Raw genomic sequence first — 27,092 nt, 5'->3', positions numbered from 1 at the left:
GCATGATAACCCACTCCAGTATTCTTGCCTGGAGAATCCAATGGACAGAGGAGCCTGGCGGGCTACCGTCCACGGGATCACAAAGAGTCAGACGCAGCTGACTGAGCATGCACGCACGTGACATAGAGCAGGACCCTGCCTATAGAGCAGGCTTGGTGAGCAGTGGGAACCCAGAGGCACAGCTAGAGGGTGCAGGCCAGTTAGCAGCCCTGCCATGTGGCATCCACCGAGGCCCCTTCTTCCTTCGGGCTATGGTTACACTAGCCTGGGTTTAAGCTTATGGAGAAAAATATTCATTCAACAAAGATCCACTGGCCATCTATACCTGCCAGGTACCATTCTAGAGACTGGGGCTGCAGAGATGCACAAATGTTCCCATGGCCTCACCTCGCGGAGCCTCCAGTCCATAAGCAGGCCTCTGAGATGGGGGTGGACCACTGGCACGTACAGGACAGAAGCTCTGGGTGCCATCATCCCTTGTCCCGGTCACTTCATTGCCCTCCTGCCTTCCTCCCTTAGTCCTACTCACCCAGAGACCCAAGCATTACATCCCAACTAAAGGGGCCCCGGGCCCCAAACACCCCAGTGTTCTATCCAACCAGCTGCCCCACACCCCCTCTCTCCACTGCCCCTGTGCCCGGCAGTGGGCACTGACTGGCTGTCCGAGAGCCCAGCCCTGAGCCCAGTGCCTGGTGAACATGCCCTCTGAGCAGCGGCTTCTGAAACCAGGGCTTCTCAGCCTTGGCAACACATTAGAATCTCCCGGGGCACCTTATCTTTGCCTGGGTCTCACCTCTAGAGATTTGCATGTAATCGGTTTGGGGTGAAGCCCAGACACTGGTGTTTTAAAAAATTCCCGAGTTCATAGTCAACACTGAATTAAATAGTAGTGGTTAGTCTTTTGTTTATAATTATTACTATATACAAAGAGATTAAGGCCCCGAGAGGCTAGATCAGAGCTCATGGTTCCTGGCATTTTTATATATGTGTTCACTTACACACACACACACACACAACATAAAAACAATAGCCACGCATATTGAATACCCCATAAGTATTTGGAATTGATCAATCAGCATTTGCTTGAGTATTAGGCACAGGCCTTCCTTATGGAAATACACAGACTAGACAGAAGAGGAAACAAGGACATGATTTCAGACCCAGGGTTCGTTCAGGATATGCCACCTGAAAGAGGGCTCTGGGGGTGGGGGGTGCCTCGGGGCGGCCCTGACTCTCGTGCCTCCCTCCAGGTGGCCACGGACAAGGACAACGGCATCCTCCTCTACAAGGGGGACAACGACCCCCTGGCACTGGAGCTGTACCAGGGCCACGTGAGGCTCGTCTACGACAGCCTGAGCTCGCCGCCGACCACAGTGTACAGGTGAGGACCGCGGTCCTGCCCCCGCTGCACGAGCGCCCCCCACCCCAGCACCTTCCGGCCTGCATCCAGCACTGTGAGAAGCTGCCAGAGGCTCTGGTTCTGCTTCTCCCCACTCCCCACCTCCAACACACACACACACACACACACACACAGTCACACAGTCATACACACACACACACACAGTCACAGAGTGGCGGGTGGGAGCCAGAGAGGCGGTCTTGGAGGAAGGGAGGAAGGCAGACCCACAGGGAGATGACACCTCATTACCATAAGATAAATGGCCAGCTGGCTCCTGGGCAGGAGCCTCTGCTCCAATGGAGACGAGGCTGCTTAATGAGATGCCCTTTTAAAAATGTCATCCCAATCTTTGATTAGTTTAAGAAAGAAAACAGGGCGAGATGAGCTTGGAACTCAAGGGGAAGAAATTCCAGAGCATGGAGAGAGCAGGACTTCTCCTTAAGTGACTTTCAAACTGTTCTAAAGGACAGTATTTCCTAAACTTCAGTCTTTCCAACCATCACCCTGATTTTTACATTATCTGTATGTTAGCTGGGCTATTACTTAATGCCCTCCCTTACATCAGCTTTAAATCTGCTCACTTTTTAAACTTAGCTTCCTCCTGAGTGATAGCATCTGTGACATTACAGCTCTGCTAGTTCGCCATGCTATATTTTTTTCCTCAGTCAAATGAATTCTCAACTAGGAACATTTAAAAACTATTTTAGTTACAAATATTTTTATAATAGGTATAAAAGGAACTACTCAAACGAGACATGTTTGTCTGTGTTACACTTAAAATCACATAAAACCTCCCCGTGGAAGGAGAGCCATTCCTTGGAGAAAGCACAGAATGTAAGAGCAAATCCCATCCAGAGGCCGGCCCTTCCCCTCTGGAAGCAAGAGCACGTCTGGTCGCGATGAGTGAAGGGCAACGTTTTTCCCAGTAACTAAATCCTTTCTTCAATCAAAACTTCATGTGGAATTCAATCATGCTAAACACACAGGAGCACAGCCACCCTGCAGAGCTGGAGGGAGCAGTCTCCTCCTTCACACACACCCTCACGGAGGCCCCAGCCCACCTCCCACGAATCCCAGCTGAAAACCATCGGCACAAACCAGTGGTTCTTTTTTAAAAACTTATGTATTTGTTCGGAGAAGGCAATGGCACCCCACTCCAGTACTCTTGCCTGGAAAATCCCATGGATGGAGGAGCCTGGTGGGCTGCAGTCCATGGGGTCTCTAGGAGTCGGACACGACTGAGCGACTTCACTTTCACTTTTCACTTTCCTGCATTGGAGAAGGAAATGGCAACCTACTCCAGTGTTCTTGCCTGGAGGATCCCAGGGCCAGGGGAGCCTGGTGGGCTGCCGTCTCTGGGGTCGCACAGAGTCGGACACGACTGAAGCGACTTAGCAGCATGTATTGTTTGGCTGTGTAGGTCTCGGTTGTGGCGTGTGGGATCTTCGCTGTATCAGGTGGGATATTTCGTTCCGGCGCCTGTGCTCAGCAGTTGCAGAGCTGGGGCTTTGTTGCCCCATGACATGTGGGATCACAGCCCCCCAACCAGGGATCGAACCTGTGTCCCTCGCATTGCAAGGCGGATTTTTCCTTTTAAGATTTATTTATTTGCTTTTATTTTTGGTTGTGCCCCATCTTTGTTGCTACGCACAGGCTTTCCCTGTGGTGGAGAGCAGGGACTTCTCTTGTGGCGCACAGCCTCTAGGCCTGTGGGCTTCAGTAATCAGGGCCTGTGGGCTCTACGGTGCGGGCTCAGTGGTTGCGGTGCACTGGAGTAGTTGTTCTGCAGCTTGTGGGATCTTCCTGGACCCAGGATTGAACCCGTGTCCCTGCACTGGTAAGGCAGATTCTTAACCACTGGATCACCACCAGGGAAGTCCCAAAGCAGTCGTTCTTGAGGTAAAGTCCCAGAGCAGCTGCAGAGCTGGAAGCTTGTCAGAAATGCACATTTTCAGACCCCACCCTGGACCTGCCAACCCAAGCCTGAAGCTCTCTGGGGTCCGACCCAGCCACCAGTTTTAAGGAACCTGTAGGAGATTCTGAGAAGTGCTTGCTTACCCATGAAGGCTTCCTGGAGGGGGAGCCATTTGCAGTGGGTCCTGAAGAAGGTGTGTGAGCAGGGAAAGCAGTGGGCCAGCAGGCTGGGAGAACAGCAGCCACCAGCCTGAGGGACCATGAAAAGGCAGTGGCCATGAAGAGTCACAGCAGAGGGGGTGGCTGGAGAGGAGACCAGGCAGGTTTGGCCAGCAGGTTCAGTGAACGTCCCAGTGGCCTCAGAGTTCCCTGGAGCCAGGGACTGCCACCGTCTGTGTTCCTGGGGCCGCTGGCCATGGGTGAAGTCCAAGGGACAGAGACCAGGTCCAGGGCTGCCTGACCAGAGCCTGAAGTGTCAGACGCATCTAGGTGCGGCTGAGTTCTCCCATGTCTCCGCGACATTCGCCTGTGTACTGCGGATGACAGCCCTGCGTCCCTCCAGGTGTGTTCCTGGGGGCCTGTACACGGACGGGGCAGGACAGAAGGTGACAGCCAGACTGCGGAGTGGCTGGGCTGGTCCAAAGCGTAGGGACTCCCCTGCCCTTCCCACACTGAGGTCAGCTGCTGGTTTGGTCAAGTGGTGTGCTGTTGATACAAATTTGGAATACTCTGCTGGTGTCTTAGTCAGGGCAGGAATGAATCAGACATGAATCAGGAACCCATAGAATGGCTACTCGCTTGTCAGGGAGTCAGGCGAGAGTTAGCACGTGGCCCTTGGGAGACCCCAGGGCCCTTTTCTTACCTCTAGGAGGAACCAAGTAAAGAATGTCCCTGCCAGGATCCTCATGCCAAGTCTGGTGACATATTTTGTGCCCTTCAACCCCCAATCCTAAAGGCCCAAGACTCTAAGAATCTCGTATTAAAAAATGGTTTTGCTGGAACTTCCCCAGCAGTCCAGTGGTTAAGACTCCATGCTTCCTGTGCAAGGGACATAGGTTTGATCCCTGGTCGGGGATCTAAGATCCCATATGCCATGAGGTGTGGCCAAAACATAAGTGGCTTTACTTCCAAATACTTTTCTCTAGGTAGCCCTGGTTTTTCCCCAGTAGTGCACTCACTCAGGGACATCTCTCAGGCACTGTTACTGAATCAGGTCTGACTGATTCAACTCAAGAGAAAGGCAAATGTTGATAGAAAGGGAAGTTGCTTTTAATCAGAATGCTGGCAATCTGGGGAGATGGTGGACTCAGTGTCCCCCAGAAACCACCTCCGAAGATTCTGTAGTGCCATGAAAGCTTTTAAAGAGGAAAGAGAAGAAGTCTGAGTTAATCACTGAGGCGGGGACTCAGAGTCGTCACCTCTCCCACTCTGCAGACCTGTCAACTTCTTGTGACTCTTCTTTAGACGCTGTCTTGCTCACAGAGTTTGTCTGTGAGATGACTGAAGGGGAAGCTGGGGAAGAGATCTGGTCATCTGTTACTTACTTACTCATTTGTTCTACTTTGATCTATAGAAAGAACAGATCAGGCAAAGTATTGTGCAATCCAAAGATCTGAGTAGAGATGAGTAGAGCATGGGGGTGCCCGATGTAAGGTTAGTGAAGACACAAGAGCCTCCTGCAGGGAGCTCTTTCCTGCCGAAAGCTGCTTACAGTACCTCGCCTTGGACCTGTTGTAGGGGTTGGAGCCACAGTGTTCAGAAGAACACAGTCCAGGGAGGAAGGCAGATGTGTCAATAAGCAAGTGTAGGAGCAGCATAAAAAAGGTCTCACAGGAGACGCCAGTGCCTGCTGTAGGGACAATGAAGAAGGAACAGACAGTTGATTCTGCTTAGAGAACTAGGGAAGGCTCCCTGGAGGAGAAGGTGATGTCTGAGCTGAGACATGAGCTATGGCTGATGAGTGTTTCCACAGGCTGAGAAACAAGGAGACTCTGGGGAAGGGGAGACCCCATCTGTATGCATGCAAGCCAGGCTGGGAGGAGCTGAACAGCAGCTGATGGAACCGGGAAGCCATACCAGCCTCAGAAAGATCTCCTCCCCCGAGTCACAGCAGTAAACTCTGACCTGCTCAGCCTCAGAGCCAGGGCCCACTAAGTTGCTTCAATCGTGTCCCGACTCTTTGCAACCCCATGGGCTGCAGCCTACCAGGCTTCTCTGTCCATGGGGATTCTCCAGGCAAGAATGCAGGAGTGGGTTGCCGTGGCTCCTCCAGCCTCCTCACAGGAAGGCAAACCACAGCTGATCTGATCCGGGAGGGGGCAGCTGCAGACCGTATTAGGGAAGTACAGGCCCAGAGCAGCTGGGTTCCGTGCAGGTTCCCAGCTGAAGTTGCAAGTAGAGAGATTCTGTTCCAGGCCCAGATACATAATACCCAAGCTACAAAAACCCACCCAAGTCCCCCCTGCCCCAGAATGGAGGCGGACTGCACTATTCCTCTGTTCTAAGACTTGTCTGAGGAGCAGACTCACCTGCATGCAAGGTCCAAGGGACCTGTAAGGCGACAGACTTGGGGGAAGCGGGTCCCAGCAGGCAGTGTTGGAGACCGTGGTAGCCCGGAGGGCACAGTGCCAACAGATGCAGCTGTGTGGGGAGGCAGAGGCTCAGAGTTACTTAGTGAAGTCGCTCAGTCCTGTCTTTGCGACCCCGTGGACTATAGCCCACCAGGCTCCTCCATCCAAGGGATTCTCCAGGCAAGAATACTGGAGTGGGTTGCCATTTCCTTCTCCAGGGGATCTTCCTGACCCAGGGATCGAACCCAGGTCTCCCACATTGCAGGCAGACGCTTTCACCTCTGAGCCACCAGGGAAGCCCCAGAGTCTCAAAAGAAGCTAGCAATTCAGGGTTTCCATGGGAATTCCAAGTTTAGAACAGCCCCTGAGATCCCTCTTTGGTGACCAGTGCGTGCTCCCTCCAGTCTTAATTACCACAGACCCATCCACTGCCAAGTCTTTATCTCATCCAGTCCTCACTGCAGGCCCCAGGCGAGCGTCATCACCCCAGTTTTAGAGGTGAGAACTTTGATGCTCAGATGAAGCCTTGGCCCAGAGGCCAGTAAGTGGCAGAGCTGGGACTCGAAGCCAGACCAGCCTATCAGAACCCCCTCTCCAACATGCTAGGGAGAAAGGTGGGCCAAGAGACAGCATGTGGTCCCGCTCTGATGGTCTGGGAGCCCAGGGTTGCTATAGTGCAGGCTGAGGTCTCAGGCTGCTGCCTAGCTGGAACTCTTTGTGAGGCTCTGTTGCCACCTAGTGGCCATGCCTGGGCATCCAGGTGCATGCTTCCAGCACAGAAGAGGGATGACCATTCACCCACTGTGGTGTACAGTCCTGTGCCTTGGGAACTTGGATTTGAGTCCTGCTTCCACCACCCACACTTTAAGATTTCAATCTGGACACCTTCGATCTCTGAGCCTTAGGTCTCACTTCTAAAATGGAGAAAAATTGTACATCCCATGTACAAGTGTTAGGGTTAAATGAGACAATGCGAGTGCTTTAGCATAGTTAACCACTCAACACAAGCTTTCTCCTCTTCCACCCCTCTCCCCCGCCACAACTTTTACTAAAAGGAGAGAGCGCTACGGGCCCCTGTTTGCTGACACAAGTTCTCATGCCAGTCCCGACAGGAACCTCCCAGCCTGGCTCTGATGCGGCCAGGGCTTCCCACCTCCTACTCCGTGCCATTTCAGTGGGCTTGGTGGATAATGAGGAAGAATGTCAGAGCCCCTTTCTCCTCTGAAATTCCTAAATAGATGACCAGGAAACTACTCACTGGGCCTCGGACCCATAGTAGGATTTTCTCTTTTAGAGTTCACAGCAAGTTGTTTGGGGTTTGGCTTTGTTTTTTTCCAATTTTTTTCTCATCTTTTGTAGCAGCAGAGCCATTTTTCCCATCTGTGTTTTACTTCAAAGTCCACGATTTAAAAAAAAGAAGTAGAAATGGAACCATTGTGATTCACAAGGTGGTGCCAAAAAATCAGAACCTGCGGCACTGCCAATCCCAAACCTTCAGGGACCCACTGTTTGAAAACCACCAGCTTCAGGCATTATTTCCAGGAGACCGTGGTTAGGATGGGCAGGAAGAAGGCTGCGTATTAACCGATGAGTACCTACTGGCACAGGCAAGGTTAGGGGAGGTTTGATTTGGAGTGAATCCTTACTTTTTTTTTTAATTGAGATATTAACATCACATATATGTTATATATAACATATAGCATTATATTGTTTTAGGTATACAACATAATGATTTGATATTTGTATATATTGTAAAATGATCACCACGATATGTCTAGTTAAGATTCATCACCACACCTAGTTATAATTCTTTTAACTTTATGATGAGAAATTTTAAGGTTTACTCTTTTAGCAACTTCCAAAAATAGAATATTATTAACCATAGTCACCATGCTGTACGTAGCACCCCCAGGACTTAGCTTGTAACTGGAAGTTTGTACCTCCTGACCCACTTCCATGGTCACCCACCCATCCCCCAGCCCTGGTAACAACCAGACTTCTCTCTGGATCTGCAAGCTCGGGTTTTTTTCACTTTGCTTTGTTTTAGATTCCACATATAAGTTAGGTCGTATTGTATGATCTTCTTTTTTTTAACTTTTTATTTTGTATTGGGAAGTGAAAGTGAAAGTCGCTCAGTTGTGTCCTACTCTTTGCGACCCCATAGACTATACAGTCCATGGAATTCTCCAACCCGGAATACTGGAGTGGGTAGCCTTTCCCTTCTGCAGGGGATCTTCCCAACCCAGGGATCTAACCCAGGTCTCCCGCATTGTAGGCAGATTCTTTACCAGCTGAGCCACAAGGGAAGCCCTTTGTATTGGGGATATAGACAATTAACAATGTTGTGATAATTTCAGGTGAATAACGAAGGAGCTCAGCCATACATATACATGTAGCCACTGTCCCCCAAACTCCCCTCCCATCCAGGCTGCCACATAACCCTGGGCAGAGTTCCGTGTGCTGTACAGTAAGTGTGTGACCTTCTGTCTCATGGCTGAATAATATTACACTGTTCATACATTTATCCATTCATCCATCGATAAACATTTAGGTTGCTTCCATGTCTTGGCTACTGTAAATAATGTTGCAGTGGATATGAGAGCATAGATAATTCACAAGAATTTTTGTTTCTTTCAAATAAATATCTCAAAGTGGACCTGCTGGATCATATGGTAGTTGTAACTATTTGAAGAACCTTTATACTGTTTTCCATAGTGGCTGCACCAATTTATATTCTAATAATGCACAAGCGTCCCCTTTAGTCCACATGAACTCTTGTGATCTGTCTTTTTGTACTAGCCATCCCAACGAGTGTGAGGCGACGTATCGTTGTGGTTGTTGTTTCTATTTCCCCAACAATTAGTGATGCTGAACACCTTCTCATGTGCATGTTGGACATCTGTATGAATTCTTTGGGAAACTGTTTATTCAGATTTCTTGCCCATTTTTATTTTTTATTTTTTTTTAATTTTATTTTATTTTTAAACTTTCATAATTGTATTAGTTTTGCCAAATATCAAAATGAATATTTGATATTTGGCAAAACTAATATTTGCCAAATATCAAATGTCTTGCCCATTTTTAAATCAGATTGTTTGGGGTTTTGCTATTGAGATGTATGCGTTCTTTGTATATTTTAGATATTAACCCCTTATCAAATATATGATTTACAAATATTTTCTCCCATTTCAGTAGGTTGCCTTTTCATTGTGTTGATGATTTCCTTTGCTGCCCAGAAGCTTTTCAGCGTGATGTGGTCTCATTTATTTTTTGTTTCTTGTACTCTTGGTGTCGAATCCAGAGAATCATCACCGAGATGATGTCAGGGAGATCACCACCTTTGTGCTCGTCTAGGGGTTTTACGTTTCAGATTTTATGTTTGAGTCTTTAATCCATTTTGAGTTAATTTTTGTGTATGGTGTAAGACAGTGGTGCAGTTGCATACGTTTGTATGTGACTGCCCACTCTTCTTAGCACCATTTGTCAAAGAGACGGTCCTTTCCCCATTTTATATTGGTGGTTCCTCTTTTGGAAATTCGTTGACCACATGTGCATGAGTTTATTTCTGGACTTTCCGTTTAGTTCTGAAAGGTTGTTGCTGAACCACAAAAGGACGCCGGGATTCTTGGCCTCCAGAGGAGAATTCAATCCGGGGCCAGAGATGAGGCTTGATCGCTCAGAGCTTTTGTGTAATAAAGTTTTATTAAAGTTTAAAGGAGATAGAGAAAGCTTCTGACATAGACATCAGAAGGGGGCAGAAAGAATACCCGCCTGCTAGTTTTTACTGGATGTTATATAGTCACTAGCAGTCTGTGAATGAAAGAAAGGAATGTCTTAAAACTCAGAGAATGGCACCAGGCCCCTCACCCATAAGATGTATTTTGGGATAATCTTGGCACCAGAGGAATCATCCCGGGCTGTAAAATGATTGACTTGAGTCTTGCAGAAAGGCAGATTACCATACAAATAGTTTAATTTACATAGATTAGGGGAACAGTGTTTGAGTATAACATACTGGTTTGTCAAGTCGGTTCTGAGCCATTAGGCGGAACTGACTTGAAGACAGAGACTGGGGTAAATTCGTGGTACATTAGCATAGCTTAAGACAAACATTTCCATATGAAAAATGCATTGGTTAACTCAAGATTTGAGAAAAGGTAAATTCAGGTGGAACCAGGTGTCATTATGACAACACAGTATTTTAAGAGCCACCAGGGAAGCCCCCTAAATTTGTATGCTGCTGCTGCTGCTGCTAAGTCACTTCAGTTGTGTCCGACTCTGTGCGACCCCATAGACGGCGGCCCACCAGGCTCCTCTGTCCCTGGGATTCTCCAGGCAAGAACACTGGAGTGGGTTGCCATTTCCTTCTCCAATGCATGAAAGTGAAAAGTGAAAGTGAAGTGGCTCAGTCGTGCCTGACTCAGCAACCCCATGGACTGCAGCACACCAGGCTCCTCCGCCCATGGGATTTTTCCAGGCAAGAGTACTGGAGTGGGGTGCCATTGCCGTCTCCGTAAATTTGTATAGAGAAGGGGAAAAAAAAAAAACCCTAGTTTGTTTCCTCCTGCCGCTTAAGAGACAGAAAAAAAACGTCTGACACTTATAGCCTATTTCCTCCGTTTGGAGACCACTGGCCTTCCTGCCTGTTACCCTCTCAGTTCCATTTATTGATGTGTCTGTTTTTATGCCAATATCTTACTATCTTGATTACTATGGTTTTGTAATACAGTTTCAAATCCGGAAGAGTGACGGCTCCAGCCTTTTCTTCCTCAAGATTGCTTTGGCTATTCACAGTCCTTTATGGTATCACATAAATTCGATGACTACTCGATTTCTGTGAAAAATGCCATTGGAATTTTGGTAGAGATTGCATTGTATCTGTAGATTACTTTGGGTAGTATGGACATTTTAGCAATATTAATTCTTCCAGTCCCTGAGCACTGAACATCTTTCTATTTATTTTTGTCGTCTTCAGTTTCTTTCATCAGTGTCTTGCAGTTTTGAGTGTACAGGTGTTTTACTTCCTTAATTATTTTTTTCCTAGGTATTTTATTCTTTTTGATGCAATGTAAATGGGATTGTTTTCTTATTTCTCTTTCTTTTTTAAATTAATTTTTATTGGCATATAGTTGACTTACAATGTTCTGTTAGTTTCTGCTGTACAACAGTGTGAGTCAGTTATAGATATATCCACTCTTTTTTGGATTCTATTCCCATATAGGTCATTACAGAGTATTGTGTAGAATTCTCCATGCTGTACAGTAGATTCTTATCAGTTATCTATTTCATGTATCAGATCAGATCAGTCATTCAGTCGTGTCCGACTCTTTGCGACCCCATGAATCGCAGCACGCCAGGCCTCCCTGTCCATCACCAACTCCCAGAGTTCACCCAGACTCACGTCCATCGAGTCAGTGATGCCATCCAGCCATCTCATCCTCTGTCGTCCCCTTTTCCTCCTGCCCCCAATCCCTCCCAGCATCAGAGTCTTTTCCAATGAGTCAACTCTTCGCATGAGGTGGCCAAAGTATTAGAGTTTCAGCTTTAGCATCATTCCTTCCAAAGAAATCCCAGGACTGATCTCCTTCAGAATGGACTGGTTGGATCTCCTTGCAGTCCAAGGGACTCTCAAGAGTCTTCTCCAACACCACAGTTCAAAAGCATCAATTCTTCAGTGCTCAGCCTTCTTCACAGTCCAACTCTCACACCCATCCATGACCACAGGAAAATGTATAGTAGTGTTTATATGTCAGTCCCAAACTCTCATCTTATTCCTCCCCTTCTTAATTTCTCTGATAGAAATTATTACTGTATAGAAATGAAACTTTTTTTTTTATTGAAGTATAGTTGAATATAGTTTACAGTGTTACGTTAGTTTCCGGTGTACAGCAGAGTATTTACGTATATATTCTTTTTCAGATTCTCGTCCCATGTAGGTGATTACAAAAGACTGAGTATAGCTCCCATGCTGTCCAGTAGGTCCTTGTTGTTTATCTATTTTATATATAGTAATGTGTTTATGTTACTCTCAGACTCCTAATTTATCCCTCCCTCCACTTCTCCCCTTTGGTAACATGTCTGTGACTCTATTTCTGTTTTGTCAATAAGTTCATTTGTATTATTTTGTTGCTCCTACATATGAATGATATCGTATGATATTTGGCTTTCTCTGATTTACTTCACTTTGTGTGATAATCTCTAGGTCCGTCAATGTTGCTGCAAATGGCATTATTTCATTTTTTATGGCTGAGTAGTATTGTAGTATATGCGTACCACATCTATTGATGGACATTTGGGTTGTTTCATGTCTTGGCTATTGTAAGTAGTGCTGCAGTGAACATTGGGGTGCAAATATCTTTTTGAAGTATGGTTTTCTCTGGATATATGCCCAGGAGTGGGATTCCAATATCATATGGTAACTCTATTTCTAGTTTTTTATGGAACTACCATACTGTTCTCCATAATAGCTATACCAATTTACATTCCCACTGGCAGTGTATGAGGGTCCCCTTTTCTCCAAACCCTCTCCAGCATTTATTATTTGTAGACTTTTTGATGATGGCCATTCTGACCAGTGTGACATAATACCTCATTGTGGTTTTGATTTGCACTTCTCTAATAATTAGCAGTGTTGGGCATCTTGTATATCTGTTGGCCATTTGTATATCTTTTATGAAGAAATATCTGTTTAGATCTTATTTTGGGAATGTAATTGCTTTACAATGTTGTGTTGGTTTCTGCTGTACAATGAAGTGAATCATCTATACATATATATGTATCCCCTCCCTCTTGAGCCTCTCTCCCGCCCACCCCCAACCCACCCCACTGAGTCATCACAGATCTCCGGGCTGAGCTCCTTGTGCCGACAGTAACTTCCCACTAGCTATCTGTTTTACACGTGGTAGTGTATATATGTCAGCTGCTCTCCCAGTTCATCCCACCCTCCTCTAATCCCATGTCCACCTGTTTTCTACATCTACCTCTCTATTCCTGCCCTGCATATAGGTTCATCTGTACCGTTTTGCTAGATTCTATATATATGCGTTATTATGTGATATTTTTCTCTTTCTGACTTATTCACTCTGTGTGACAGACTCTGGGTCCATCCACATCACTACAGATGACCCGATTTTGTTCTTTTGTATGGCTGAGTAACAGTTCATTGAATATATGTACCACATGTTCTTTACCCCTTCATCTGGCAACGGGCATCTAGGTTGCTCCATGTCCTGGCTACTGTAAATACTGCTGCAATGAATATTGGGGTACATGCATTAACCTCAAACTCCTAATTTGTCCCCACCCCCCTTTCCCCTTTGGTAACCGTCAGTTTGTTTCCCGTGTCTGCAGATCTGTTTCTATTATATATTTGATTCATATATATGTTTTATAATCTTAATTCAAAAAGACACATTCAGTTTCTTTTTCTTTCCTGATTGCTGTGACTAGGACTTCCAGAACTATGTTGAATGAAAGTGGTGAGAGTGGACTTCCCTTATCTTGTTCTGATCTTAGAGGAAATGCTTTCACTTTTCACTGTTGAATATGATATTAGCTGTGGCTTTGTGACACATGCCTTTGCAATATTGAGGTTGGTTCCCTCTATGCCCACTTTCTAGAAAGCTTTTATCATAAATGGATACTGAATTTTGTCAGAAGCTTCAAATCTATTGGGATGACCATATGGGTTTTTCCCTCAATTTGTTAATATAGTGTATCAGCTGACTTGCAAATATTAAAAAATCCTTGCATCCCTGAAATAAATCCCACTTGATCACAGTATATGATCTTTTTAAGGTATTGCTGGATTTGGTTTGCTAATTTTTTCTTAAGAATTTTTTGTGTCTATGCTCATCAGTGATCTGATCTGCGATTTTCTTTTTTGTGATATCTTTGTCTGGTTTTGGTATTGGGTTGATAGTGGCTTCACAAAATGAGTTTGCAAGCGCTCCTTCCTCTGCAAGTTTTTAGAATCGTTTCAGAAGGATATGTGTTAGCTCTTCTCTAAACGTTTGGTGGAATTCTCCTACGAAGCCATCTGGTCCTGGACTTTTGTTTGTTGGGAGTTTTTTAAAAAACCTTGTTTTTGGCTGCATGGGTTTTCTCTGGTTGTAGAGAGTGGGGGCTACTCTTCTTTGCAATGTGCAAGCTTCTCATTGCAGTGGCTTCTCTTGTCGCAGAGCACAGGTTCTAGGCATATGGACTTCAGTAGCTGTGGTGCATGGGTTTAGTCAGCAGAATGTGGGATCTTAGTTCCCTGATCAGGGATCAAACCCATGTCACCTGCATTGGGAAGCAGATTCTTAACCATTAGACCATCAGGCAAGTCCCTGTTGGGAATCTTTTAATCACAGATACAAGTTAAGCATTTATAACTGGTATGCTCACATCATCTATTTCTTCCTTGTTCAGTCTTGGAAGGTTGTCCTCTAAGTTTTTGTCCATCTCTTCTAGGCTGTCCGTTTACTGGCACACAGCTACCTATAGTGGTCTCTTACGGTGTTTTGTATTTCTGCAGTGTTGGTTTTAAGTTCTCCTTTTACATTTCTGATTTTACTGATTTAGGCCCTCTCCCTTTTTCTCTTGATGAGTGTTCCTCAAGATTTATCAATTTTGTTTATCTTTTCAAAGACCAGCTTTTAGCTTCATTGATCTTTTGTATTTTCTTTTCTTCTTTTTTTTTTTTTTTGTTTGTTCTGCTCTTTGATTTTTTTCCCTTCTGTTAAGCTTGGATTTTGTTTGTTCTTCTTTCTCTAGTTGCTTTAGGTATATAGTTAGGTTGTTTGAGATTTTTCTTGTTTCCTGAGGTAGGCTTGTATTGCTATGAACGTCCCTATAAAAGCAAAATTGCTTTTGCTGCATCTCAGAGGTTTTGGAGAGTCATGCTTTCATTTTCATTTGTCTTTAAGCATTTTTTATTTCCTTTCTGATTTCTTCAGTGATCCATTGGTTGTTTAGTAGCTTATTGTTTAGCCTTCATGTATTTGTGGGTTTTTTTGCAGTTTCGCCTTACAGTTGGTTTCTAATCTCACTGTGTTGTGGTCAGAAAAGATGCTTGATATGATTTCAGTTTTCTTAAATTTACCAAAGCTTGCTTTGTGGCCCAGCATGTGATCTATCCTGGAGAATGTTCCATGTGCACTTGAGAAGAATGTGTGGTGTTCTGCTTTTGGATGGAACTCTCTATAGGTATGAATTAGGTCTATCTAGTCTAAATGTGTCATTTAAGGCCTGTGTTTCCCTATTTTCTGTCTGGATGATCTGTCCATTGATGTAAGTGGAGTAATGCAACTGATGTTTATAGTTTTATGTCTAGCAACTTCATTGAATTTGTTAGTTCTGACAGTTTTTCAGTGGAAACTTTAGATGTTTCTGTATATATCATCTCATTGCAAGTAATGACAGTTCTACTTCTTTGTGATATGTATACCTTTTGGGGCTTCCCTAGTGGCTCAGTTGGTAAAGAATCTCCTGCAATGCAGGAGACCTGGGTTCGATCCCTGGGTCAGGAAGATCCCCTGGAGAAGGAAATGGCAACCCACTCCAGGACTCTTGTCTGGAGAATCCCATGGACAGAGGAGCTGGGCAGGCTGCAGTCCATGAGATCTCCAAGAGTTGGACAGACTGTGCGGCTTTCACTTTCACTTTTTTCATACCTTTTTTATTTCTTTCTTAGTTGCTCAGGCTGGGACTTCCAATACTATGTTGAATATAAGTGGTAAGAGCGGACGTCCTTGTTTTGTTTCCAATTTTAAAGGAAAAGCTTTCCGCTTTTCACTACTAAGTATAATGTTAGTTGTGGGTTTGCCATGTGTGGCCTTTGTTATGTTGAGGAATGTTCCCTCTACACCCACTTGTTGAGGGTTTTTATCAGAAATAGATGGTTGAATTTTGTCAAGTTCTTTTTCTGCATTTATTGAGCTGATTACTTGATTCTGATCCTTGTTAATGTGGTATATCACACTAATTGATCCACTTGATCATGGTGTCTGATCCTTTCAATGTACTGTTGAATTAGGTTTGCTAATATTTTATTAAGAATGTTTGCATCTGTTTTCATCAGGGATATTGGCCTGTAATTTTCATTTTTTATGGTATTCCTGTTTTTCAGTATCAGGGTGATGCGGGCCTTGTAAAAAGAGCTTGGAAGTATTCATTCCTATTCTACTTTTGGAAGAGTTTGAGAAGAATTGTTATTAAGTCTTCTTTAAATGTTTGGTAGAAAAAAAGTAAAACGAATTTTTTTGGTAGAATTCATTTATGAAGCCATCTGGCCCTAGACTTCTATTTGTTGGGAAGTTTTTGATAACTGATTCAATACCCTTAAAGGCACCCCTCGTTTTGTTGCACTTTGCTCTGTTGTGCTTCACAGATATTATATTGTTTACAAATCGAAGGTTTGTGGCAGCCCTGTGTTGAGCAAGTCTATTGGTGCCATTTTTTCCAGCAATTGCTCACTTCATGCCTGTGTGTCATATTTTGGTGATTCTAACAATATTCAAACTTTTTCACTTTTGTATTTGTTATGGTGATCAGTGATGTTTGATGTTATTACTGCAAAAATTGACTCCCTGTAGGCTCAAGTGACAGCATTTTTTTGGCAATAAAGTATTTTTAGGGTACATACATTGCTTTTTAGACAAAATGCTATTGACACTTAATGAAGTATTTAATAAACGTAACTTTTATATGCACTGGGAAACTAGAAAAGTGACTCACTTTACTGAGGTGATCTGGAACTGAACCTGCATTATCTCTGAGGTATATCTATATAGATAGATAAGACAGATGAAATGAATAAGTGGAGAAGCTATAGGTGTAACAGGTATTAAGAATTCTATGTACTGTTTTTATCTTTGTGATTTATGTTGTTTGGAATTACTCCGAGATAAAACTCAAGGAATCCCAATCAAGTTCACACATGGTACAGGCTGTGGAAGGCATTCAGCAAACTTTCTGTCTCTCTCCCTTCTCTCCTGCCCAGCGTGGAGACTGTGAATGATGGGCAGTTTCACAGCGTGGAGCTAGTGATGCTAAACCAGACCCTGAACCTGGTGGTGGACAAAGGAGCCCCCAAAAGCCTGGGAAAGCTCCAGAAGCAGCCAGCAGTGAGCATCAACAGCCCCCTCTACCTTGGAGGTAAACCCCATCTCCTCCCACCTGTCCCTTGTACTCTGGTACCCATACCCAGGCCCACTGGTGGGGCTCATAGCTCTCATCTCAGCACCCACTGTCAAAGCCAATCAAGGGAGGCTTCCTGCAGGAAGTGATGGCCAAGCTGCTTCCTAAAGGGTGAACAGTTAGCCAGGTCATGGGGAAGAGAAGAGAAAAGGAGAGAGGGCAGGGCTCCTTCTGAGAAACTACAAGTTGTTCAGGGGCTGGGAGAAGGTGAAGATGAAATGGGGAGGGAGGAGATGCAGACAGGGTGCAGGCCCTCCAATATGCAGGCTCGCCTTGGCTCTGCCACCTCCTCTGATGCTTTGAGGCTCAGCTGATGTGTATGGAGGAGCATGTTTAAAATTAAGCGCATTCAAAGGCCAAAGAGAGAAGAAGCGACCAGCCTGGCAGAGCCTGGGCCTGAAGCACAGCCTTGCGCTCGTAGTTCTCAAAGGGTTATGTACAAAAAGACCCAAAAAGGACCAGAGTAGGCTGTTCAATACTGAGATTCCCAAGGCTTGTCCCCAAGAGTCCACCTCCGAGGGCTGGGATGTGGGCGGGCTGGGATGTGGGCGTGCAGGGTGGGCGGGGCGGGTCTTCAGGTTGCCGTCTGGTGCCCCTCCCGCAGGCATCCCCACCTCCACCGGCCTCTCAGCCTTGCGCCAGGGCATGGACCGGCCGCTGGGTGGTTTCCACGGCTGCATCCACGAGGTGCGCATCAACAACGAGCTCCAGGACTTCAAGGCCCTCCCCCCACAGGCCCTGGGCGTCTCGCCGGGCTGCAAGTCCTGCAGCGTGTGCAGGCACGGCCTGTGCCGAGCCGTGGAGAAGGACAGCGTGGTGTGTGAGTGCCACCCAGGCTGGACCGGCCCGCTGTGCGACCAGGAGGCCCGCGACCCCTGCCTTGGCCACAGGTCTGTGTTCCGCGCCCTCCCCGCTCCCCCGTCACCCCCGCCCCAGCAGGAAGTGAGCACAGATGGAAGCTGGAAGGACTGCAGTCAGACTGCAGGCAGGACCTGTGGGGGGGCTGCTCAGAAGGTCAGGCACTTACACAAAGAGCAGGTTTTGCTCAGAAGGGATGTCAGTGTGCAAGGGCCTGGCTGAAAAGTGCTTGTCAAATGACCGTCAGAGCCTGCCTAGAGTTGCAGCAGCCCCCACGTGCCTCCGAGCCAAGTGGAATGGGGCACCAGTGCACACATGCCATGGCAGGTGGGTGCATTTCAGCCCCAACTCAGCTCCCCTCTCAGCAGTGCCCCCCCATGCAGGCACCAGGGGTGTATAGCCAGACAGAGATGAATCACGGCCTAGCTCTGGCATTCATTATGCATTCAAATACTGAGGGCCTACGATGTGTCGGACCTTGTACCAAACCTAAGACGTCCAGCGTCCTCAGTGTTCAGAGATCTGAATCAACCGAAACCAACATTGGAGCCATGCCTGGTAACTGGCGTGGCTGAGCAAGCTGGGACTTGATATTGTGAATAGGAAGCGAAGGACGGCTGGAAGGGGGCAGGGTCTCCTGGGTCGCTCTGAAGTGTGTGTGCATGTTTGACTCTACAGTGAATATGTCCACAATGAAGCCTGGCTCTGAACATCATCCCAGTAGGGAGAATGCTGCAGCATGATTAAGAACCCAGGCTGTAGCATCACTTTGTCCTCTGTGAGATGTAGATAAGACTGTCTACTGCACAGGTATATAGAGGAGAGGCGATGGTAGAAAATAAGACTGATGTTGGGGGTAAAGTACGTGCTCTAATGCCTGACACAGGGCAGGTGGTAGCTGGTGGTAGTGGTAGGAATAGTCATGTTAACAGTTAAGATGGCAGAACAGTTAAACTGGTTGGAGACTGCTTAGGTTTCTCTGAGCAGTGACTTGCCACCAAGACTGGTGGGCTCTGATGTCTGGGTATGAAACAGCCAATAAGCCAGCCTTGTTGCACTCACAGCTGACAGTGGTCTTCGGTGATACTCACGAGCTCCAGCTGATTGATACTGGGCCACTGGGCTGGCAGAGGGCAGACCATGTGATGGAGCAGGCCTAGGATCGCGCGGCTCCAAGACCCCTGGTCCGAGCCTGGGAGTGGCTGGGGTGGATAGAGAAAGCCTGCAGCTGCTCTGCCTGCCTGGTTCCCCTCTCACCCTTACCTCTGCCCCCAGCTGCATCCAGGGGAAGTGTGTGGCATCCGGAACCTCCTACGTGTGCAGGTGCACCGAAGGCTATGGAGGGGCCTTGTGCGACCAGAAGAATGACTCCAACAGCGCCTGCTCAACCTTCAAATGTCACCAGGGACAGTGCCACGTCTCAGATCGAGGGGAGCCCTACTGCCTGTGCCGGCCTGGCTTTAGTGGGGAGCACTGTGAACAAGGTGGGTCCAGTGTGCGCAGGGGAGGGGCCTCAGAGGGATGCAGGGGTCAGGGTCAGACTCCACCTTCATCCCGTGGCCTGAGTTCCAGGTCTAGCTGCGCCACTTAGAGGCTGCGCAACCCTCACTGAGTCACCTACTGAGCCTCAGATTCCTTCACTTTGAATATGGGAGCAACGCTGTACCTTCCTGTATGAGCTATCCATTGCTGCATAATAAATTAGCACCAGAACATAGCAGTTCAGAACTGCACTAAACGTGCTCTATCCCACATGGTTCCTGTAGGTCAAAGATTCAGAAACAGCTTGGCAACCTTGAGGGACCCAAACTGAAACTGTCTAACAAACAGCCAGGACTAGGTGAGCTGTCTGGTCACCCTTTCTCCCCTCTCCCCTCCCTTTATCCTGTTCCAGTTGCCAGCCCTTGAGCTGCCAGCGTAGCCCTCTAAGCAGCACCACTGGCTCACCGGGGACTTATTAGCAATGCAGACGCCCAGGTCCTGCCCAGACCTTTCGAATCAGAACCTGCATTTTAATAAGAGCCCGTGGTGACTCTTACACACACTAATATTTCAGCTGTTGCTCTGCAGTGTCCTTTCAATCCTCCTGCCATTATTGGGTCAACAGAAGACAGCTCCTTGGTCTGATCCCATTTTGAAAACATCAAATTACTTACCTCCCTTAGTGGCCCCTTTAGTGCGTTAATCAAAAAAGCAAAGTTGAAATTATGTTACAGTTGAAATGGTTCTGTCTCCTCTTGGAGGTTTTTCTCTGGCACGGAACCTGAGTCTGTTTCCCTCCCTGTCACCAGAATCCCAGGCAGGTCACCCCCCACTAGAGGACTCTTTCACATTTTATACCTTGTTAAAATACCATTCTTAACTAACTGTGTTAAATAATGTATTTTGAAATAATTTCAGATCTACCAGAAAAGTTGCCAGAACAATACAAACAGCACCCCTGTTCCCTTCAACTCGACGGCCCAGTGTGCGGAGTTTGCGTTCCACCCCTCCCCACATCACACACACCTGTGATCATGAGTCTCTTTTCTATCCTTTTAACAATCTCATAATTTTGAAAAACTACATCAAGCTTAGCAAAATTCACATGACATCACATTAACCACCTAAAGCTTTAAAATGCACTCACAATCCCTCTGATGCTCATAAGAGCCCATGAAGAAGCGGGAAGGACCAGGAAATGTGTCACTATTTTGCAGACAAGGAAACTGAGGGTCGGGATGGCAAGGGACTGGTCCAAGGCCGAGAGGCCGAAGACCCCGTGTGGCCAAGGTGCATTACTCCCTTTTTCACTGCCTTGCTCCACATGCCCTCCCAGTGGATTGAGGACAGCAGCAGGGTCAAGGTGAGAAGCTGGGTCAGGAAGCAGAGGATTAAGCAGATCCTCGGGGTTCCCACCTCTCATTTCTACAACTTGTACAAAAGCTCACATGCATACCCTCGGGCTCATTGACTCCTCTTCCTCTTTCACACCTCAACTCCAGCATCACTTCCCAGAAAGACAATATCTGGCCCCTAGGCTAGTCAGGCTCCTTTACTAAGTATTTTGTGTAAACCTGTCCTGTTTCTTCAGCTCAGTTGATCATTACAAACATATGTATTGAAATGACTATATAGTGTCTAGACTCTACACCAATGGAGACAGGCTACTGTGAATAGTGAGGACTGGGGCAAACTGGATATCTCCTGTCCTGTCTAAAGCTCTCAGCTTCAGCCCATCACTGCCATGCAGGGATGCAGGCTTGGCTTCCCAGACCCCTTGGTTTTCAAAGAAACCAGATATCCCAAAGTTTAGATGAAATATTCAGGGTTTTTTTTATGTTGGCATTTAATTTGGTTGTTAAGCACCTATGGTACAGTCAACATATGTGTGGGATGGGGTGTGAGATGGGGTTGAGCCCTCAGTCCACCAACTTGCCACATCTACTTTGGTCTTTAGTTCCCTGAAGGAAGGGACCAAGCCTGATCTTGTCACTTTTATATCCTCAGGGCTTAGTTTTACACTGGGCGCTAGTGGTAAAGAATCTGCCTGCCACTGCAGGAAGCGTCTGATCCCTAGGTCAGAAAGATCCCCTGGAGGAGGGTAGGGCAACCCACTCCATATTCCTGCCTGGAGAATCCTATGGACAGAAGAGCCTGGAAGGCTACAGTCCATGGGGTTACAAAAAGTTGGACACGACTGAGCAACTGAGCACGCACGCACACACACAGCCTGGCATAGAAAAGGCACTAAGCTTTCATGAAATAGATGGGTTAATGGAGAGGTTCCTAACCCCTGCACCATGGACAGGATGGTTTGTGGCATGTTAGGAACCAGGCACAGCAGGAGGTGAGCAGCGGGCAAAACTAAAACCATCTCCCTACCTACCCCATCCATAAAATATTGTCCTCCGTGAAACTGGTCCCTAGTGCCAAAAAGGTTGGGGACCTCTGGGATAACGGGTGGACAGATGGATGGAAGGAGGAGAGAATGTATAAGTACATATGGTCCTCAGACCACAAGTGTTTTGGAGCAGCCTACCCTGGCCCGCCATCTGCACCACCAATGCCGTGTCCTTGCCTCTTGTGCCCTCTGCAGAAACGCCTTGCCTCGGAGAGGTGGTCCGAGAGGTGATCCGCCGCCAGAAGGGTTATGCATCATGTGCCACGGCCTCCAAGATACCTGTCATGGAGTGTCGTGGGGGCTGCGGGCCCCAGTGCTGCCAGCCCACCCGCAGCAAGCGGCGGAAGTACGTCTTTCAGTGCACAGACGGCTCCTCGTTCGTGGAAGAGCTGGAGAGACACTTAGAGTGCGGCTGCCGCCCGTGTTCCTAAGGCCCCTGCACCCACTCTGCCTCCTGGGCTCTGGCCGGGCCGATGGGGACGGCCACCGGTCTCCCGCCTGCGAGGCCTGGAGTGAAGAAGAGGGAACCGGAGAGGAAGCAAAAGAAGAAAAGAATATTAAGTATATTGTAAAATAAACAAAAAATAGAACTTATTTTTATTATGGAAAGTGACTATTTTCATCTTTTATTATATAAATATATCACACCGTCTGAGTATATGTACCATATAGTGAGTTATTTTTACCAGATTTTTTGTTCCATGTTGTGTAATTGTCATGTTTTTATAAACAGCTGTTAAAAGTTTTAAGGGAAAAAAAGAACTAATAAAAATGTTTTAAAACAAAAGGATGAACACAAAGAAGTGACAGCCTGACTGAGGCAGAAGGAGGAGGCTTAAATGTTTAGGTAACACTATTGTGTCGGCAGAAAGGAGGACCTGCTTACAGAGCTCAGGAAACGGAATCAGAAGAGGAAGACAGTAAAGGAAGAGATTTTCCTTTGTTTCTTCTGACCTTTACTGACTTTTCTTCCTTCCCTGGAAGCACCCAGCTTTTCAGCCCTGGTGGTTGAGGCCCAGGGTGTGCACTTCTTCCAGGAAAAACCGCTGAGCCCTGGGTCCTGCAGGGTCAGAGCTCACAGCCCCGCCCCTTCCTGGCTGCCCTTGCCTCCATTCTGGGACTGTCTGAATCTGCCACAGGCTTAGTCTGAGCCTGTTTGGCCAAATCTGAAAATAGTGCCCCTTTTCCTGCCTGTCCCCAGAAAGGCAGTCCCCCTGTGGCTCCCCCAGGGGCACGGTGCTCACCCGTCTCCTCGGGCCCTAGCCCTGGCCCTTCCTCTGGAAGTTCTGAGCCACTCTCCTCCCTCGGTCCACCTCATATTGGAAGGCAAAATCAGGAGAACAGGCAGCTAGGGCTCCTGGGAATGAGGAGGGTCAGGGGCCAAGCCTGCCCACAGCTGTGGAAAGTTCTGGAAGGCTCCTGCCATGGGACAGATAGGCCTCTGAGACCTCATCCTCCAGGTCGTTATCTTTATGACAAAGACGCCGTGCCCATCTGCAACACTTTTCCACGCATAGCCATAATGCACCCTACTCTGTCCACATATCCCCTGCCCCTGAGAACGTATTCCTGTTTCATAGATGAGGAAACTGAGGCCTCTTTTACCCCAGTAACTCACCTTATGCCTCATCTATGATAAGTGGAAGACCAAAGCCCAAACTCTAAACTCTGGGTTCCGTCTCCAGAGTAGCATAAATGCAGGAGGATCAGGCAGCTAAAGTCGTCAGAGAAGCCCTGCCAGGAAGGGAAAGTCAGTTTTTTCTGGTATTTTTCCTGTTCTCATTTTGCTTCCTTAATATCCAGAAAGACTAGACTGAGAGACTTAGGTATCAGGGAGCGTGAGCAAGGCCAGCCCACTCAGCGCAGACTGCTGAAGGAGACGTCCCTGCCCCATCCCTGTCCACCCCCTCCCACCCCCATCAGGCCAGACGGCCCAGGGGCCAGCCACTCACACCAGCCTCTGGGCCCACAACCATCGCTCCCTCCCCCAGGAGCCTCCCCTGCAGAAGCACCAGGGAAGAGAGAGCGGAGTGCAGTGGACCGTCAGCACTGAGCATCCCCAGAAGAGCCTCGAGGTTCTTGCAAGCCGAAGGCTCAAAGAGTCAAATGGGAGAAAAAAGAAGGGAGGATGGAAGAAAAATAGGAGGAGGGAGGAGGAGTGGGAAGGAAGGAGAAAAGGGAAGGAAGGGGGACTGAGGGAGAAAGAGAACAAAGAAGAGATGATGAAGAGGAGAGAGGGATAAGATGGGGCATTTTCTTTAAAATATGTATATATAATATACATCATGTTCCAGGTACTTCCTGTACCTTATGATGACTGTTTTACGTATTAATGGCTAGGTTGGCTTAGTGCTTCCTACATTATACATCAGGTACCACTCTAATTTATATATATTAACATATAATATACATTTAATTCTCTAAACAACTCTGTAGTAAAGACACTGCTAACCCATCTTACAGTTCAACAAATTGAATCATGGAAAAGTTAACTTGCACAAGAACAGATGCCTAGTAAATTACAGAGCCAGGATTTAGGCCCAGCCTGACTCCAGGACTTCCTCTTCATGGGAAGGAGACAGGTCCTGCTTCTAAGGATTCTACAGTTTGAGGCAGAAACAATCATGGAAATAGATAATTGCTTTAGTATATGGAAGTAGCTGTCCAGAGTAAGGAATTTCCAAATCTTGAGTCTTCAAGAATGAATAGGAGTTTGCCAGGACACAGGGGAGGGAGTTGAAATTTCCATGATTCTCTGTTAAAAAGCAGGGAAGTGTGAAAAGACCTGGCATGTTTGGGGGCAGTCAGAGATCTGGAGTGGCAGGAGTGTGGCTGCATACTGGGGGCAGGGGTAAATGGGGAAGACAGGAAGGCAGGAGTTTGACCACAAAAAGCCACGTGTAGCAGGCTAGACCACAGGGCTCCAGCAGGTTTTTGAGCAGGGGAAGTAGAACAAGCTCTGTTTTAGGAAAAGAGCTGGTGGCAAAGTAGAGAAAGGTCTGGGAGAAGAAGACAGGGCTTTGCCACCCAAAATGGCCTTGGGGTTCCCCCCAGTTGCTGACTTTGGTTTATTGAGGCTAGACAACACTCATTTCCAAATGGGTCACAAAGTCCCTGTGGTGGTTCAGAAGCTCTGCCCTGGGAGGGGTCTCCCCAGTACCCCTCCCAAGCCCACACACTCCCAGCCCTCCTCATGCATGCAGGTGGTCCTGAGCCTTATTCTACCACCGACATTCCTACCCAGCTCTCCCCACCCAGCACAAAGCCCACCCAGCTCGCCATCTTGAGAGCCCCACCCAGAGTCCCTGACTTTCTCAGAGGACTCGCCAAGCTCACAGCTTTCCCTTCATCTGCCCTAAGCATTCTGAGGCCTTTCTCTGCCAGCCACCCGCTGGGACCAATACCTAATCAGTCACAGTCAGCCAAGACAGCCAAAAGGACAAGATTCTTTCAGGGCGGCTGCTGGGGTAGGGGGCGATTTTGAGCCTTCCCTCCTCAATTTTGGAAGCCCTGACTTTATGAAATGCCAAACTCAGTACCATTAAGAAAATTCTCCCCAAATGAAGTCTCTCTAACAAATGGAGGTTAAAACTCTCTTAGTGGAGCAGGCAAATTCTAGAAAGTCCCATGGGGCAGAAGCAGTTCAGTTAACCTGCACATTCAGTGGTTCAATGCTTGTGTGTGAGGATGCACACATGCGCAGAAGCAGCAGCTCAGGCTATGTTTCCCCCCTGAGCAGGGCTCAGGGGAGTGGAAGGAAACGTCCCTTTTTAACTCAACCAAGGGACCCTAATGAGAGAATGTACTTAAAAGTTCTTTGTAAAGTATAAACTAAAGACTTTAAATGTAAGATGCTACTGTTATTATTACTGTTGTTGTTGCTATTAATGACATGCCAAAAGGCCCTTTAGACAAGATGGCTTTGCCTTTTCAATTTCATTGAAAAGAAACTGAGTCTGAAACTTCAGAAAGATGACAGAGAGGAGGAAAAGTGGGAAAGAGGCAAGGAAAGGGAGGGAGATCCCAGAGGGCCAGGGAAAGAGGCGAAAATCCCCAGGACAACCCTCAGGAACATAGAGGTGGCCAGAATGGGAACTGAGCCAACCTTGCCCTTCACCAGATACAAAGCTATCAACAGACTAAAAACCCTTAGGCTGAGCAGCCAGCCACTGCCTTTGCTAGGAGAGAAGCCCCTGGCATAAGTGGATCTGCCCCCAAAAACAAAGGATCCCAGATATCAGAGTGAGAGGAACCCATAGGGGCCCTTGGTGGCTAGAACACCGATAATCAGAGCAATGGCACTTCTAGACCAGAGACCAAGGTCATCCAGGAAATCAACACCAGGAGCAGGTAGAGACTACCCAGGCTAAAGTTCTTCCTGCGACTCCCCAGGGGCATCCAGGCAGCGCAAAGCCTGAAACACTCTCCAATTAGTGGCCAGGAAAGTGTCTGCACTTTCCCTCACAGCCGTCTCCCGGTGTCCTCAGGTGGTCCGCAAGCTGGGGCGTGGTCTGGTTTGGTAACGCTTAACCACACTTCCCAGTCTGGGTTAGACAGTGCCATAGGAAACACTTGGGGAAAGTTGACGAGAGATGCCAGCTAGCAGGGCCAGCAAAGACAGAATGGGGCATTTGGCAAAGCTTATTTCTCTAACTCAATAAGTTTCTAAAAAGAAAACTTTTAAGATTTTTTTTTTTAAAAACAATGTAATAGGGCCACTTCACCAGTACGGGATAAATAATGTGCTTTTTTTTCAACAGACTGTCATATGCTGATATCATTAAAATAAATGGATAAGAGAGCCATCAGATGCTCTTGTGAATACCAGAAGCTTAGCCCTCCTCTGTGATGTGTGTTTTATTTTTACTCCTGACCTTCGCACTCCCTGGGGCAAAGATGACTGCATTCATGGTTGGGGCAAGTCTGGTGTGGAATAAGTGAAAAAAATTGGCTTCTTGCACCATGACGTGGGAAAAATAGATCCAGAGTTCCCCAGAGATACGGAAGAGAAAACCGAACACATGGCCACATGGCATAGGGTCTGCAGGGCGTGTGCTCACATACTGGATGCCAAGGGTCACAGAAGAGGAAGCCACTCCAGCACAGAGAACATGATATGAAGGAAGATTTCCTCCCGGGCACTCCAATTAATTAAATCCCCTCCTTTCATCATTTCTTCCATAAGCAGTTACTGAAGATCTGCTTTGTGCCAGGTTCTGATCTAGGCAGTAAGGACTACAAAGATGACCAAGATAAATTCCTTCCTCTCCTGGAGCTTAACTTTCAA

At 47.1% G+C, this 27,092-nt stretch overlaps 1 protein-coding gene across 4 annotated transcripts in view; it reads left to right on the top strand.

The window, feature by feature from the left end:
• The window catches only part of SLIT3 (slit guidance ligand 3), a 758,707-nt gene extending 732,067 nt beyond the window's left edge, over window positions 1-26,640 (top strand). For 3 of the 4 annotated variants that reach the window (XM_059878791.1, XM_024981391.2, XM_059878790.1), the window contains exons 32-36: window positions 1,251-1,381; window positions 16,868-17,022; window positions 17,669-17,954; window positions 19,198-19,406; window positions 22,001-26,640. In XM_059878791.1, the coding sequence (XP_059734774.1) occupies window positions 1,251-1,381; window positions 16,868-17,022; window positions 17,669-17,954; window positions 19,198-19,406; window positions 22,001-22,236 (1,017 nt within the window). In that variant the 3' untranslated portion in view covers window positions 22,237-26,640. The remainder of the gene's footprint in view (window positions 1-1,250; window positions 1,382-16,867; window positions 17,023-17,668; window positions 17,955-19,197; window positions 19,407-22,000) is intronic. The other variant, NM_001191450.1, reaches the window with a different exon arrangement.
• Window positions 26,641-27,092: the final 452 nt, after the last annotated feature.

This window comes from Bos taurus, chromosome 20 (assembly GCF_002263795.3).
Source record: "Bos taurus isolate L1 Dominette 01449 registration number 42190680 breed Hereford chromosome 20, ARS-UCD2.0, whole genome shotgun sequence".
NCBI classification, from domain to species: Eukaryota; Metazoa; Chordata; class Mammalia; order Artiodactyla; family Bovidae; genus Bos; species Bos taurus.
Note: the sequence above shows the minus strand (reverse complement) of the source record. Positions and strands in the feature narration are given on the sequence as shown.